Source organism: Myzus persicae, unplaced genomic scaffold, assembly GCF_001856785.1.
Source record: "Myzus persicae strain clone G006 unplaced genomic scaffold, MPER_G0061.0, whole genome shotgun sequence".
Classification (NCBI taxonomy): domain Eukaryota; kingdom Metazoa; phylum Arthropoda; class Insecta; order Hemiptera; family Aphididae; genus Myzus; species Myzus persicae.
The window spans coordinates 57,345-72,935 of record NW_019104110.1 but is presented as its reverse complement, the minus strand read 5'-3'; the positions used below and the strand labels follow the sequence as shown (position 1 = coordinate 72,935).

At 27.2% G+C, this 15,591-nt stretch overlaps 3 protein-coding genes across 8 annotated transcripts; 1 reads left to right on the top strand and 2 right to left on the bottom strand.

The window, feature by feature from the left end:
• Positions 1-3,500: 3,500 nt before the first annotated feature.
• LOC111038837 (piggyBac transposable element-derived protein 3-like) lies at positions 3,501-5,478 on the bottom strand. The gene is made up of 2 exons (XM_022322077.1): positions 5,021-5,478; positions 3,501-4,961 (listed from the first exon to the last, which is right to left on the bottom strand). The coding sequence occupies exons 1-2, from the start codon at positions 5,468-5,470 to the stop codon at positions 4,149-4,151; spliced, it is 1,263 nt and encodes a 420-aa protein (XP_022177769.1). The 5' UTR covers positions 5,471-5,478; the 3' UTR covers positions 3,501-4,148.
• On the bottom strand, positions 5,390-6,764 carry LOC111038839. Of its 3 annotated transcripts, none has more exons than XM_022322085.1 (5): positions 6,383-6,764; positions 6,091-6,235; positions 5,838-5,984; positions 5,566-5,774; positions 5,390-5,504 (listed from the first exon to the last, which is right to left on the bottom strand). In XM_022322085.1, the coding sequence occupies exons 2-5, from the start codon at positions 6,229-6,231 to the stop codon at positions 5,477-5,479; spliced, it is 525 nt and encodes a 174-aa protein (XP_022177777.1). In that variant the 5' UTR covers positions 6,232-6,235; positions 6,383-6,764; the 3' UTR covers positions 5,390-5,476. The 3 variants fall into 3 exon arrangements, with proteins under 3 accessions (XP_022177777.1, XP_022177776.1, XP_022177775.1); XM_022322084.1 differs by having other exon boundaries at positions 6,501-6,762; XM_022322083.1 differs by having other exon boundaries at positions 6,091-6,763.
• A 226-nt stretch (positions 6,765-6,990) lies between these two features.
• LOC111038838 (elongation of very long chain fatty acids protein 4-like) lies at positions 6,991-13,948 on the top strand. 4 transcript variants are annotated; one of them, XM_022322081.1, is made up of 9 exons: positions 6,991-7,236; positions 7,467-7,611; positions 7,867-8,057; positions 9,564-9,656; positions 12,032-12,088; positions 12,196-12,301; positions 13,020-13,156; positions 13,246-13,506; positions 13,592-13,774. In XM_022322081.1, the coding sequence occupies exons 2-8, from the start codon at positions 7,524-7,526 to the stop codon at positions 13,483-13,485; spliced, it is 912 nt and encodes a 303-aa protein (XP_022177773.1). In that variant the 5' UTR covers positions 6,991-7,236; positions 7,467-7,523; the 3' UTR covers positions 13,486-13,506; positions 13,592-13,774. The 4 variants fall into 4 exon arrangements, with proteins under 4 accessions (XP_022177773.1, XP_022177772.1, XP_022177770.1 ...); XM_022322080.1 differs by having other exon boundaries at positions 6,992-7,236; positions 13,567-13,774; XM_022322078.1 differs by having other exon boundaries at positions 6,993-7,236; positions 13,246-13,948.
• The last annotated feature ends 1,643 nt before the right edge of the window (positions 13,949-15,591 follow it).

Here is a 15,591-nt window from a genome sequence, read left to right as displayed (position 1 = left end):
AGTTGGCATTTTTAGCGGGCAACGAAGTTCACTGAATCAGCTAGTAATTTATAAAATATGCACAGGCTCAAGAATGTTTATATAAAAATATAGTTATACATTTATAAGTATATTATGATGTATAGACAGCAGTGGCGATATTTCAGTTCTTAAAATAGGGGGCAAAAGTTTTGACCAGCCTAAAAGAGTGATTTATAAAAAACGGCTAGCAAACGCATGTCCGTTAATTCATTATTATGTTTCCTTATACCTTCATAAAACAGACACATACCAAATTTCAAGCACATCCAAGCGTCTAAATATAAATAATTATTCCAACTATTAATGAGTAATTACCAATTTATCATTGTAATAATATTATGTCTTAGTACACAACAAAATATTTCCACAAAATATTATAAAAATAGACATGTTTTTGAGCTAATAAAATGTGATCATGGTTAAACTGAAACAATCGATCACTGACTTATCGGGTTGCTTTTATAATCAGACAGGAGAAAACCACCTTGCCACATAACAAATGACCGCACTGATATACAGACTAAGTATTGAAGTATATTAGTGCTTATAAAATCGTGCTTATACTCAGTAACTTGGCTGCATCTGAGTTGGTTCCTAAATTTAAAATTGCTACACTAGTTGGGTCCTGGATTTGTGTAGGTATCACACTAGTTCGGTCCCGGATTTTTGTAAGTACTACACTAGTTGGGTCCTGAATTATTTTAGCTACAACACTAGTTCTTGAATATTTTTTGTTAAGTACTACTCTATAATAACATTTTCATTCCCATTTTAACAGACTTAAGTGGGAAGACGATTTCAGTCTTGAGCGATTTGCAGCTGGCTTGTACCGACGTCAATGACTGAAATTGCTCACTTCTCCGTCTTGCCTATATATTGACATTATTGACATTTGTACATTTTTGATAACAACAGATATAGTTTATTTTCTTGTGCAAGTAAAAATTTAGCTTTTGATTATTTTAAAAACAGATTGTATCTTGATGCTTTTATTTACAACTTTAGTTGGTGACCCTAATGGCTTTTGTTTATCGCGTGTTGTCCTCTGTTTACAGGAGAGCGTCAACTTTCTGTTCATTGTAGATATCGATGGTCATGTCCGTGTGTATTTTGTTAATTTAACATTTTTGTTTTCGAAGAGTGGTTGCGGGTAAAATATCCTTAGGGCAGTATAATACACACAAACACGTGTTGAGCGAAGATTCCCAAATATATGAGCATTACTTCAAGCAGATACAATTAATCAATAATTTTAAGCCAACGTTTTTTTTTTTAATAGTCTGACTTAAACCTAATAATCTAACCTTACAAGAGTGTGCGAGTGATTGAAAAAATATATTGTTTGGCAGTATAAGGCTAACACGTTAAGATATTTTGAAGCTTAAATTATCATCCATTAACTTCACGTCGTTTTTAAGTAAAACTTAAGTAAAAGTTGGTAGTAATGATCGTTTTGTGCGTGGTAGATACCAATTATTGTGTTGAACACACTTTATTCCAATGCCCAAAATAGGGCTGGAATGAAGGCTGACATACACGTCAAGTGGCATCCTTTGACTGTAGTCGATATGCCAGATCTACTCGGTGGGCCTGTGTTTTCGGATCTTTCCCACTAACATAACCGAGAGGGCTATGGTGTTGCAAGAGGCTGGAGAATCATACAGAGTGTTCTATAAATCGGTAAAGGCTATCTTGTCAGTCAAGAAGGACGAAGAGCATTCGAAGCAACTCGTGGAGAAGCAGATTAGATGATACTAACCTATTGTTAAACATTTATTTTTTATCATATTCAAATGATTTAGGCTCTGACCACCACGGAGTGTGTATTATGTTTGTGTATAATATTTATATTTTTTATTTGTATTTTAAATAATTGTCTGCTAATTATTGTTTAATAAAAGATTCAACTGAGGTGAAAGAAACCACAAGGGAAAAAATAGATACCAACTACTGTACTTACGTCCTATATACTAACCATTATTTAGTTAATTTAAATAATGCTACAAATAAATACGCAGAAATATGAATAAAAATAATATTTTTCAAATAAATAAGTAAGTATGTTTGGCGTTTCAAAAAACCCTAATAATAAAATAACTTACATAGTGAATCAAGTTTCCATATATGTGCATTAAATCCTGTTTTTCAACCAACATATTTATAAGTATTTAATGACTTCCACTAATCTTCGTTAATAGTACCCACACACATAAAAATATAAAATTAACAGTAAATACGTACAAAAAACATTAAAAATCTAATTAAAAAGTTTTTTTAACATGTTCGATAAAAAAAAATGTAGAATTTAAATTAGTAAAAAGTCTTAAATAATCCCAGAAAACGATAAAGAAGTCATGGTTTTTAATTTATGTTGATTAAAAAAGAAAACATTTTGTTCAACTCTATGTTATAGGTATTGGTGTTTTTTTTTATAATTATAGTTAATACGTAAATCCAATATAAAGTTTAGAAATACATTTTATTATCAAATTCTGAAAAGTATAGAGGATACAAGTGAAAAATTACATATATTACTCACAATCATCTCATGTAATGAAACATATTTTTAACAGAAGATATTATATAAAATATCTGTTATCAATTTTCGTTATTAAAAAAAAAAATGTATGGCACATTGGTTCGAAGTTATACAATTTATTGATACAATAGTGTAATATAATTTACATATTATTTACACAATGTTTGACGTTTTTTATGTATTCCATAAAAATAATCTTTTATTTTAGTGCACATTGCAACTCATTTAAAATCAAAATAAAACAATACGTTTTTAAATTTTAACACGTGTATTTTCTTTTGTTACTGGCCATAAAATCAATGGAATTACATTATCATCGTGTAACAAATACTGACTTAAAATAATAAAATTTATCAATTTATGAATGATTTATCACAACTTATACAATACCTACACCCTATTTTATAATGTACTAGTTCACTAGCTATAGTGCCTAATTGGAATCTTAAAACGTGTATTCGGATATTATTTGTGTGTGCATACAATATTGTATGTTATATTGTACGTACCTCCTATAATTGAGGTTATCCATTTCAATTATTTTAAGCACAGTATTTGTTAAATGTTAACACTATTAATTATCTATTGTAATCAATAATCATCGAGCGGTAAATAATTGTAGAAATAAATAGCAACCCTTAAATAATAATAACAATAAAGTGTATTTGAATGTTTAAAAACCTAATCTAATATAATTATTAGGTGGAAGTTTCTGATATTTTCAAATACCAAAACAAGGGCAAAACTAAATTGTCACACTATATTATACATGTGCATTGTATACCATGTTGGGGTATCGATGTATACATTTATATTTTGGATTTCGGAGAACATTCTACTATTTTGCTTTAAATTCAATATTTTATTTTATTATGTATATGGCATGTTACAATGTATAAATCTTTGATATCAAGAATCGTGAAGTATTTTTCTTTTATCGTTAACCCTTTCAGGCCCAGGCATGACAATTTTTCAAAACAAAAATTTTTTTTTTGGTTTTTGGTATATTTGGGACTAAATAAAGGTAAAAAATTTTTTTTCAGATTTTTCGATCATTAAATGACTTAAGTACCAACATGATGCATATAATAATCACTGGGCATATAAAGAACACATAATGAACACTTTCAAAAACAAAATTTCTTTTATTAAAATGAAACATAATTAATATATATTATTATATTAAATTATAAAATCAAATAAAAATCAACTACTCTATCCTTTAAAATTCAAACAAAACAATTTTTAAAAAAATATTGGAAGTTTAATCCTCAGTCTTATGAGTTTTTCCTTTTCAATACATAATAGTAAAATAAAAAATTAATTTGAATAGATTAAATTAAACAATCAAATAAAAATCAACTAGGTACTCTTTTCTTTAAAATTCAAACAAAACAACTTAAAAAAGATATTGGAATTTGGAAGTTTCATCCTCAGTCTTATGAGTTTTTCCTTTCATTACATAAATATTACAATAAAAAAATAACTTCAACAGTTTAAAATTATATAAACAAAATAGTAAAATAATTAAATAAAATATGTTTGTTTTTTTATTATTATTTTTTTGTGGACTATTTTATTTTTTATTTTACGGCTGTTTACGATGAAAAGCTATAAAACACATTCTACTTTTTGTCAAACAGAGATGCATGTTACATTTATTACATGTCATAGTGGTATATGCGTTTATGCAATGTTTACATCTTTGTTTTTTATCAATAGGAATTGGCCAATGTGCAGTTTCGTCATATTTTACATCATCCACGGGTCTTGGAGTAAATAATCTTTTTTTTGGTTTTGGTGGTGTAGTTGACAAAGGTCTACCTCTTTTATTGGGTTTGTTTTTTCCAGACAATAGTAATGCATGTGCTATTTCAGATTTGAATTTTATAAGACTTATGTACTTTTTCATATTTAGTTGCTTACAGTGTCTCCTGTATAAGAGCCACGAGTTCACAACACACATGTCTAATAAATGGTATATTATACGTAAATAAAACCGTCTAACTCTTATATTAACACGGTAGAGTTCTACAAGCATATCATGAAGATCTATACCACCCATGTAAGAATTGTACTCTCCAATTGCTGCTGGTCTGGGGACTTCCACATTATGTTTTTGAGCTACTGACCACCTTTTCACATTTTCCACAGGAAGTGGTCCTTTATAATTTGATATAACATGTACTATTTTGTTGTCTAACCATTTTGTCACTACAATCTTGTTTTCGGTATCAACAGAGTAATCAAAATATCCACGTCCCTTTGATTTTATTGTCTTATCGTTTTCTAATGGACAACCAGCAATACGGTTAGACCTCACAGTACCAACACTCAAAATACCTTCATATTTTAATTTGCATTGTAAATTATATGAATTGAACCAGTTATCCATGGAGAGCTACAATAAAAAAAATCAATCAAATTTAAAATAAGTATAACAATATATTAAAACACTACCTTATAATTCTCATTTTTTGGAATACATTCAGATAATCTCATAACAACATCACCACTTATACCTAAACCGTGTTCAGATGGAGGTAAAGTTCCTTTACCAATGTAAATTTCAAAGTCATGAACAATACCACTTTTTGATGCAATTGCAAATAACTTAATTCCCCATTTGTGTGGCTTGTTTTTGTTATATTGTTTCATAAGAGTCCTTCCCTTGAAAGGTATAATAATTTCATCAACAGAAGTAAACTCTTCTACATGTATCTTCCTCATGTTACTGCGAATATAATTTAAAAACGGTCTAACTTTGAACAGTTTATCATGGTCTTTTTGTTCTCGTGGCAGCATTTCAGTGTTGTCATTAACATGAAAAAAAGTTCTTAAATTATCAAATCTATTTCTCGACATTGTATCAGCTACTGTAGGGAAACGAGTTTCATTGGACCAAAACATACGATATTATGCCATTTTTACTATACTCATATACCTAAAAAAAATACCAATATTTTTTTAGAAAATAGAATATCAACAATAATAGTTATACATACATATTTATGCCCAAAAACTGTTCAATTTCTTCACAAGAAGTATTTATGCATTTTCCTGTTTTTTGGACTGAATACAAATTTGTTTGATTGGCTATATTTTCAACTATATCTTGGTCAACAAATAGTTTAAAATATTCATATGGTGAATAAATATTATGTGCTTTGGGTAATTTACCAGTACATTTATGATTTGAACTGTTCCAAAGAACCTAAATAATTTTATGAATTTAATACTTAGTTTGTTAAAGTATAATGCAAACAATTTATAATACCTTTTCCCATTTTGGCTGTCTTATAAAATCTTCATAAAATGATTCCACATCATTATTTTCATCCAATGTTTGCATCTCTGGAACATCATGTGTTCTAATCTGCAGAATGTTTTCATCAATCTCCTCAAATACAATGTTATTACTATTCTATAATGTAAAATATATCAATATGGTTGAATCAATGTACAATTTCTACTCTCTTAATTTTATATGGAATGTAAAAGCTAAAAGTTTGTACAAAAATTATAATTACTTCAACAGTATCAGGAAATTCCAATAGTAACTCATCTAAATTTTCATATGAAATATCGTCTCCTTCATCAAATTCCTCAATATCAGATACATCTCCATTCAATAAATCAGCAATTATGTCATCAGATAGTATACGAGACATTTTTCTAAAAAAAATATTGTTCATGAAGTTGATTATTTGAGAAAAATACACATGATTCCCATAGTTATCATTGGGACATGGCATCCATATTCTAAATACTTATAAATATTTCTATCTACCCAGTGAGAACAATAAGAATCATATTATTTACTTTGTTATATCTTATGAAAAAAAGTCGTAAGTTATAAAATGTTGCGTTATAACGATCCAAAAACAAGTTCTTATTAACTCAATATTTTTAATATGAAAATTAAATCAATATTACTTACCTAAACATCAGTTTGAAAATTGAGTTTTGGTCTTTATCCGTTACTATGAAATACGACAAATAAACATGTGTTTTTCTCACCAAATATGATAATAACAATGACAACCAGTGTGACCGTTTGAAAGGGCACAAAATTCTCTATGTAATGATAAGCATTAATGTTATCTATGAGCATTGAGGTTTATTTCAGATACAATTATAAAACATGAATCTTAAAGTTATCATTGGGCCTGAAAGGGTTAAGGCGGGACTCGTAGTCAAATATCGAGTACCTACTGGGCCTCTTCTAGAGGTCTTAAGCTTGCCTGTTTCCCTCGCATTTATTGACATTCAAACTTAAGCTTTACTATATTTAAGCATTTGTATGGTTCCAAGATTTACCCGTTTGAAACCAAAAGTGAATACCCAATTGAAAACTGGTATTATAGTTCGTCAAATGCGTTGAACAAATTAAATCAATACACGCTCGTGACTGCGCATTAATTTAATTATAAATATACAATAGTTCACGAGAAGAATATGAAGTTCTAATAACGAAAGCAGTGTTTTGTCTTAAATTTATCGACGTGTAGACATAACCAAGAAGTAAACAACACGGTTGTTTTTTGTTAACCGAAAAAAAATTGTTCAAAATCCATTTATATCATAGTACAATTAACATCAATTAGATTAATTAATTATTTTATCCTCTATTAAGAGCCTGAAAAAATATTCATCTTGTTTTAGTTAGAAATAAGGTAACTACTTTGAATTAAATACATTTGTGCATTGTATTTGATAAGTAATGTAAAAGCTTATTAAAATAGTAAGTAATTTTACATTATAACTTAAACACTTATTTCATATGGAGATATTTTCAATAAAAATTGTAATTATTCATTGCAACGAGTTTTACATAATGTATACTGTTCAGATATCATTATATTTTGTAATATTAATCGATATAAATATATTTTTTCTGTTCAAGAATCTACGCTTAATATTGATGAAAAACGATTTAATTTAAAGTGAATATAAAACAAAAATGAAGGAAATGTGTACATCTATACTTAACTACATAATTCAAACAAAAGATTCTCTCAAAGAGTTCGTGAAAAGTGAAGTTAAATACGGTGAGCAATGATTTGTAAAGTCAATTTTTTTAAATGTACATACAGATCATGAATTTTAAGCAGATCCACGATACCTGCTCCTAATTATTTTTTATTATGTTTAAATAAGTCAACTTTAAAACTTAGGCAATAGTATTCAGGTTTCATACATTTATCATATTATGTATGTAAAACATTCAAATGTGTTAAAATAATAAAAATAGGTACATGTTAGCATAAAGGAAACTAAATATTAAAAACTGTATTATTATCTAGATGAAGAAATCGATTCATGGTTATTCGTAAACAAGCCATGGCCAGTGCTTGGGATAATCATTGTGTACTTATTATTCGTAATGAAAATAGGTCCCAAAATGATGGAGAATCGACAACCATACAACATTACTAATGTCATTCTGGTTTTCAACTTTCTACAATTCTCTTACAACGGTCTCCTTTGTTTATGGGTGAGTTGATATTTTAATATTTTACGAAGATAATTGTTATGTTTAAAATACATTTAGTATTACAAATACTAAACAGTTACAGTTTTAAAGAATCTTTCAAGGTTATTTAAAATTATAAGTACTGCATGAATTCTATATTTAATTACGCCACGTTGAACTATTTCTTAGTCTTTATAACAAATACTTGAACTTAAATACTCAATGATGTTTGCGGCGAACGAAAGTTTATACTTATTCAAATTTTATTAAAATTCTAAAAAATTTTCCTTTATAAACTTTTTTCTTTTAAAATTAAACTCTAGGAAAATGTTATATAAAACACAATTATTACTGTAATAATTGTTCAGACGTTGATGAAACACCGAATCATTAACTATAAAATAAATACACAATAATACTGACTACAAATACTTGAGAATAACTTCTGATAAATTATAAATCAAAATCAAAAATCATGTTTCTTTTAAGTACCTGCCTAATTAACAATAACATTGTGTAGCCTCCACGTTTTTTAAATTCCAAGAATATTTATAGGCATGTTTCATGTTAGTCAGCAAACAGCTGTAGTGAACAATTTCAATTGTTTGCTTATGGTTTTAATTGTAATTATTGTATTAATTTAATAATGATAAATGACAGTAAAATATTAGCGAAGTTTTTGAGATACATATTACACGTGTGTATATGATGATAATTATTTTATAGTATGCTCACAACAAAATTAAATATTTTAAGTAATTAAAAATTCTGAACGCTATTTTAAACACCCGAAATGCATTTTTTAGTGCGTTGTGCAGATTCAAAGATAAAAAAATATAGGGCGTCGTCTATAACTACAAACAAATTAAGTTACAACCCACATATTTTGTACTCACGAAAATGTGTCACATCAAAAAATTGTTTTATACAAATTAACTCAGCCACAATTATTAAAATACTAAACAATCATAATAATAATATGAATCTTGATGAACACTTTAAACATATTCTCTTAAATTATTACTTTTACTATAAAATTTAAAGAGGAAACTATAACATGAACTCACTTTAGGATTAAGTTGATACTGATTATTAAATTGCATTATATATGGATATAATTAGGTATTTTGATAGCTTATAAATATCTCTAACTAAAAATCATAAATAATATTTCGAAATGTGGTTTTAGTTCTCGTAAATGTGTTAGTATCTACCGTTTAACAAAATCTTAAATATAGGAATACATTTTTTTAAGCAAATGTATTTATGTGTGAGATTTATAATATAAAGACTGTTTTTATGAGATATGTTGTGTACTTGTGTCATAAGTTATTATGTGTGTACATAGCTATAGTTATCAATACAGGAAACATAATGTATCTCTTCTCTCACCCATAAGTAATAAAATTGAAAAATGAAAGTGACAATATCCGGAGCCTGGGTGTTAAAATAAATAACATTAGCCACCATGCGACAAAATCGTAAAAAACTAAGTTTATATTTAAACATTTATATTTTTTATTTTAGATACTGTTGACTCCTGGCATACCAAAGTATATATTTACTCACCTATGTCATATCACTAATGAAACACAACACGAGAGATATTTAATAAAATGTGTGAGTATATTATTTTATTCATTATTATTGATAAAAAAATACATTAAAAAAACACTTAAATACAGTCTTACAAAATATTTTCAAAAGCTGAAATTGACAATAATAAAAAAAAATGTAATAATTTTGAAATTATTTTCTCACGATCAGAATATATGTGATAAAAATTATTTATCCTTGTATGAAATAAGCGAATATTCCACACTCCCGGCCCAAACTCGGTAACTACAACAGTGACTTAAATATTATACAGGGATATGTCCATGAAAGTGATGATCCTAGTGGAGCGATAAATGTATATACATTACAATGATGTGAATTTTTAGACCTGCAGTTGGTTAAATTTGTTTACTACAAAACAACTTTTAAGTTTCAAGTACCTAACATTTATATCTTATTTGAAAATGTTAACTAGTTAAAACCTAATTTGCACATGTAAGATGTAACTCTACCTCAATTCATATTTCATTAGCTTTTTCCACACACATGTGTAAAATTGTGAACAATATATTTTCTTTTAATGACCGTGTCTGACTTCCAGTGACGATGAACTTTACTAAACTTTATGTTAACATGTTTTGAACAAGCCATTTTTTGGTTTCATAATCAACATTGTAATAAAAACGACTAGCAAAGTATACTAAATCGTAAAGATAAAAAATAAATTACGGCACACCATAAAGTTTTTAATAAAATCCATTTTGGTTGTTTCATTGTGATTCATTAATACTTATTCCTATTCTACAGTATTGAAATTATAAAATATAACTTTAAGGTGCCTAACTGATGCGTGCAGGCAGATATACCTATAATACATTAGAAATGTCCACATCGAACGTCGTCGGTTAGAACGAGACACTGCTTATATATAACAAGCAGGACGATAGGTTCCGGTATGAGTTCATTTTACTGTACATTGCAGTATATACCTATATACCAATACAGTATATACCTACGATTACAACGAGTACCTATTATAGTACGTACAAGATATTGGCTTCGTGACCTAAGTACTCTGAGCATACACTGATACATACACCGTGTGCTAAATAGTTATAATTGATTGTGTAACCGTGGATATGAATTAATATAAATTATATATATTATATACATACCTACATGCACTGTTCTACGTGTACAGTACACCTGATAAATATATTTAAACAAATTACTGCGAATCATGTTGTTTTCAAGTTTATAATGTAGCATCAGCAGTGTGAAAACATCCAATCACGTCGCATCGTAGTCAGTTTACGTTAGACAAAAAAAAATGGTTTTTTTGGGAGGGAGAGAGGGGGTTTACACTTTCCAACTTACAGCGAGTTGCTGGTTACAATTGTTTTGATTTATTTTATTTTGTTGTATTTATCTTTGTACAACCGTGCCAGTATGCCAATCGGCAGTCCACTTTGTATATTTCTAATTACAATTTGTTCTCTCTCTATTTTATACTTCCACCTGTACCTCTATCGTGGATTCCATTTGAACTCACATGGACATATGAACATAAGTTCAGAGTGACACCAAGTGTAGGCAAGGGCGAGAAATTAAACACCCTCAACATGTCTAAAGAATATTTTAACATATCAAACTCCAATAGTTATGAAAAACGCAATACACAATAAGTAGAATAAACTCAATAAAAATGATTGATTTACTTGGAGCAAAAATTACCTTCAATCTCCTTCCCCTAGGTAGATAGGTACCTACATATTTAGTCTATTATCCTATATAAATCTACTAATGACCACAATGATAATAATGACATCTATAATCAATATTATGCTAGTAACAATAATTGTGTATATGTTATGCATTAACTAATCTCATTTTTTGTACACAATATTGACTTATTGTAATACTACCACCAAGCTGTGTTCCTGTGATATTAAATTAATTCGGTCGTGGTAATTCAAACAGGTGTCAAAATAACTTGAAACATAAACATACAATAAATAACATTGACAAAAAAAACATTTTGATAATATAATTAAATATATTTAATTTACTACAGGAGCTAATAAATAATGTAGTATGATGAACTGTTTATTATGCCAAATCCTTTATTTTATCACATTTTACTATAGAAATCGTATAATAAATAGTAGCTTGGTATTCATATTTCATACTCTATCTGAAATTGTATAGTAAAATTTTTTTACACTCAAATATATATTACTGTTATGTATCTATACAATAATATGCGTTAAAAAAATGGATGGGATGTATTAAAGGAGTTATATTATTTTAGAACCTCTGAACTTGCCTGACAGTGAAATTACTTACTGTAGTTCACCTTACCAAGTTAAAAAGGCCTGTCACCGCCACTGTACTAATTATATTTAATAATGTATTTATTTAAATTTTTATTTTCATAGCTACACACAGTTTCATGGTTTTACTTCATGTCCAAAATCATTGATTTGTTGGATACCGTAAGTCTAGAGAGTATATTAAAACTTAAAATAATGCATTATTATGTATATTATCAATATACTAGTACCTATTACTATTAACAATTATTACGTGATATTCATTACAGGTATTTTTCGTTTTGAGAAAAAAACAATCCCATGTATCTTTTTTACATGTTTACCATCACACAAAAATGGTAATCTCGTGTTGGATACATTTAAGATTTTTTAAAAGTAAATAAATTTGTATTAAATATTTTATTATGGGCTGCTATTATACTAAGAAAAATTAACGTTTACTATAATCAGTAACCTATCTTAATATTTAGTTTAGTAAATAACTGAAAGATAACATTTTTATTTTCATTGTAAAAATTAAAATTAAAATAAAGATTTTAAAATTCTAACCCCACACTATTGCTTAAAAAGTTAAAAATGATAATGATAAAAAATTGAGAAATTTTTAATTTTCTTTCAAAAATGTTGATTTGTAAAGATTTAAAACTATGTAATAAAAATATTTAAAAACATGTAGGTATACATTACCATGTATACCTTCATAGAAAATATATGTTCAACTGAACTCCCCTGTATATATATATACATAAAATGTATGTATAGAATATATGTGAAGAATTCAACAATTCTATGCTGAAATTACACAATATTATGTCCTGTATAATGAAAAACGTAGGTATGTGTGCTTCGTATCAAAAACCGAAAATCAACGCACTAATTTAAACATCATTAAAATTTTAAGAATAGTAGATACCTATAATTAAAATTCTGAGTGTAAAATATACTACTAACAAAATACCTAATTTTATTTTATCTAATTACTATTATATTATATTGATTTGGTGTTTGAACAATTGTTAACATATCTCGCATATTTATACCATGTGGGCTAGACACGTTGGATTAATAATAAAATAAATAATTACTTCTGCAGGCGAACAAGCGGCTTATGGTGCGTGGCTTAACTCAAGTGTTCATATCGCTATGTACGGATATTATTTCCTTGCTGCTCTTGGACCATATATGCAAAAATATCTGTGGTGGAAAGTTTATGTGACTCGATTACAAATTGTGAGTAACCAAAAATGAAATTATCTTATGACTAATTGTTACCTAGTAAAATCGCAACAAATCATGTAATTTTAAATTGTTTTTTCTAGGCTCAACTATTCATCGCAGTAGCATATATGGCTTATCTGTATAAATATGACTGCACCATGCCACGAGCATTGGCCTTTACCGTAATTATCGATCTCTTTGCATTTATTTATTTGTTCATGGATTTTTATAAATCCGCATATAAGGACGAAAAAATAAATATAATTGGCATAGCTGACAAAAACGATAAAGAAGATAAAATTGACAAAATAGATACTGTAGATAAAATCAAATCATCATGAGCGTTGTTTCTGCTATATATTGTAATTAGTTATATTATATACATTTTACATATACTTATTTATAATTAATTATATTCATAGTTCATACTCGAACAAAATTTGACAGATTATCTTAAGACATTTTGAACCATCAAATACGTACATCAAAGAGTCAAATACAACCATGTGACTAAAAAAAATTGCAGCAATTCTATTAATAAGCTTCCTCCCCAATATTTTTTTCTTAAATATGTCTCTCGCGTTACCTGCCAACTATTGTTATACAAATTAAAGATAATATTTTCTGTGATTTTATGGATTTTTATTTTACCCAAACAATTGATTATATTTGAAAATATTTTTTAAAAATCTATCATTATTTAAATATTTATATAGAAATTATTTCTGTCAAGGTAAACAATATTACTTATAATATAAACAACTGTATATAATCATCAGAATAAAAGTAATTACCAACAATGCAGTTGCATATAATATATTCTTTTAACGAACCTAATACCTACTCAATTAGCATTATAAAATAGTAATAGTAATTATTAGTTATAATTATTTAAAGAAGGAATTTTATAAACACGCCCTTCCTTATGTGGTTTTCTGTGGACATGACGTGAGCAGGTACCAATCATTTTTTCTTTTACTAGGTGGATAAAATTTAATTTTGCAATTTACATTTTAAGCATTTACATAATTCTTGGAATATAACCTGTTATTGAATAGTTATATTCGATAAGTAACAATCAAACGAAAATTAATTTTTAAATAAATCTTTAATAGCATTGGTCATTGGAGGATATTTATCAAAAATATTACAAACATTTCGTTTTTTCCAACTATAATTTCCGACCAATTTAATAAAGTTAAAAAAATTTAAATATTTTAAAAAAAACATACAATTTATATTTTGACTAGTTTCTAAAAATTGTTTTACACTGATCAATTTAAAATTATTCGAGCAGGAATAACCACTGATTATAACCTGTAGCTGTGAAGCCATGTAGGTGGCAGTATCGTGGGTAAAAATAATTTTGAGTTCATGTTTTCAACTTTTTAGTATTTTTTAAAAACATGTAAGTTGTGACCAGTAAATGCAGTAAAAATATTATAGTATAATCTAATCAATTATAATCAATTATACAATAATTTAATTTTGCTGTAAATTATATATATTATTTAATTTAATTTTTAATCGTATTAACCATTTCAAGATGGATTGTAGCCGTCAGTGAGCCAATGTCTCCGTCTATTTATGCCAAGATTATAAATAAGTACCTACTAATGAATTATGAGAAATAACGTCATAAAAAAAATATTTTTTCAACATGATTTTTCTTAAGTTTACTGAGAATCCAGAAAAATAAAACATAAATGGAGAACTTCTATTTTCAACAACTTAATGTAGACCTTTATTAAAGTTCACAAATAGATGACTTAATTTTGTCTACCTCGATAATATTTTATTAAATTTCCTTTCCCAAGTCACTTATATTGATGGTCTTACAATGTCCTTAAGTTGTGAAAAGTATAAATCACTTGGGTTCTACTATAAAAATGAAAACAAATAGTTTCATAGTCCAAGTGTTGATTATTCTCAGTATTCATATAGTTTATTTCAAGAGGTTGAATTGATAATTTTTCAGTAATTTTCATTAAACGTCCATTATAAATATCAATTAACAAAATTTAAATTAGGTTTTAACCAAACATACTTTTTATATAGTTGTTATTTTTTCTACCACCGTTATTTAGTTGTATTTGTGTTACACAATAAGTAACTAAGACTACGTAAGATAAATTGTATGATTCAAAATAGTTTAATAATGTTCAATATATTTTTATTTTTAATCCAACTAAATTCATTGTGAAGTACCTATATATTAATATCTATACACATTTAAATCTTTACTATTTATTTCGGGACGTTACAATAAATAAAAAACTAAAAACACTTAGACTTAAATTGCCTAATCATAACATAATATATTTTGAACCGTAAATTTTTACAATCGAATGTCTTCCAAAAAATAATAATTTAAAACTATGTAAACAACCGAGTATAATTCGTCATTTTTTTAGTACCTACTTTTTAGTAGGTAACTAATAATTTAA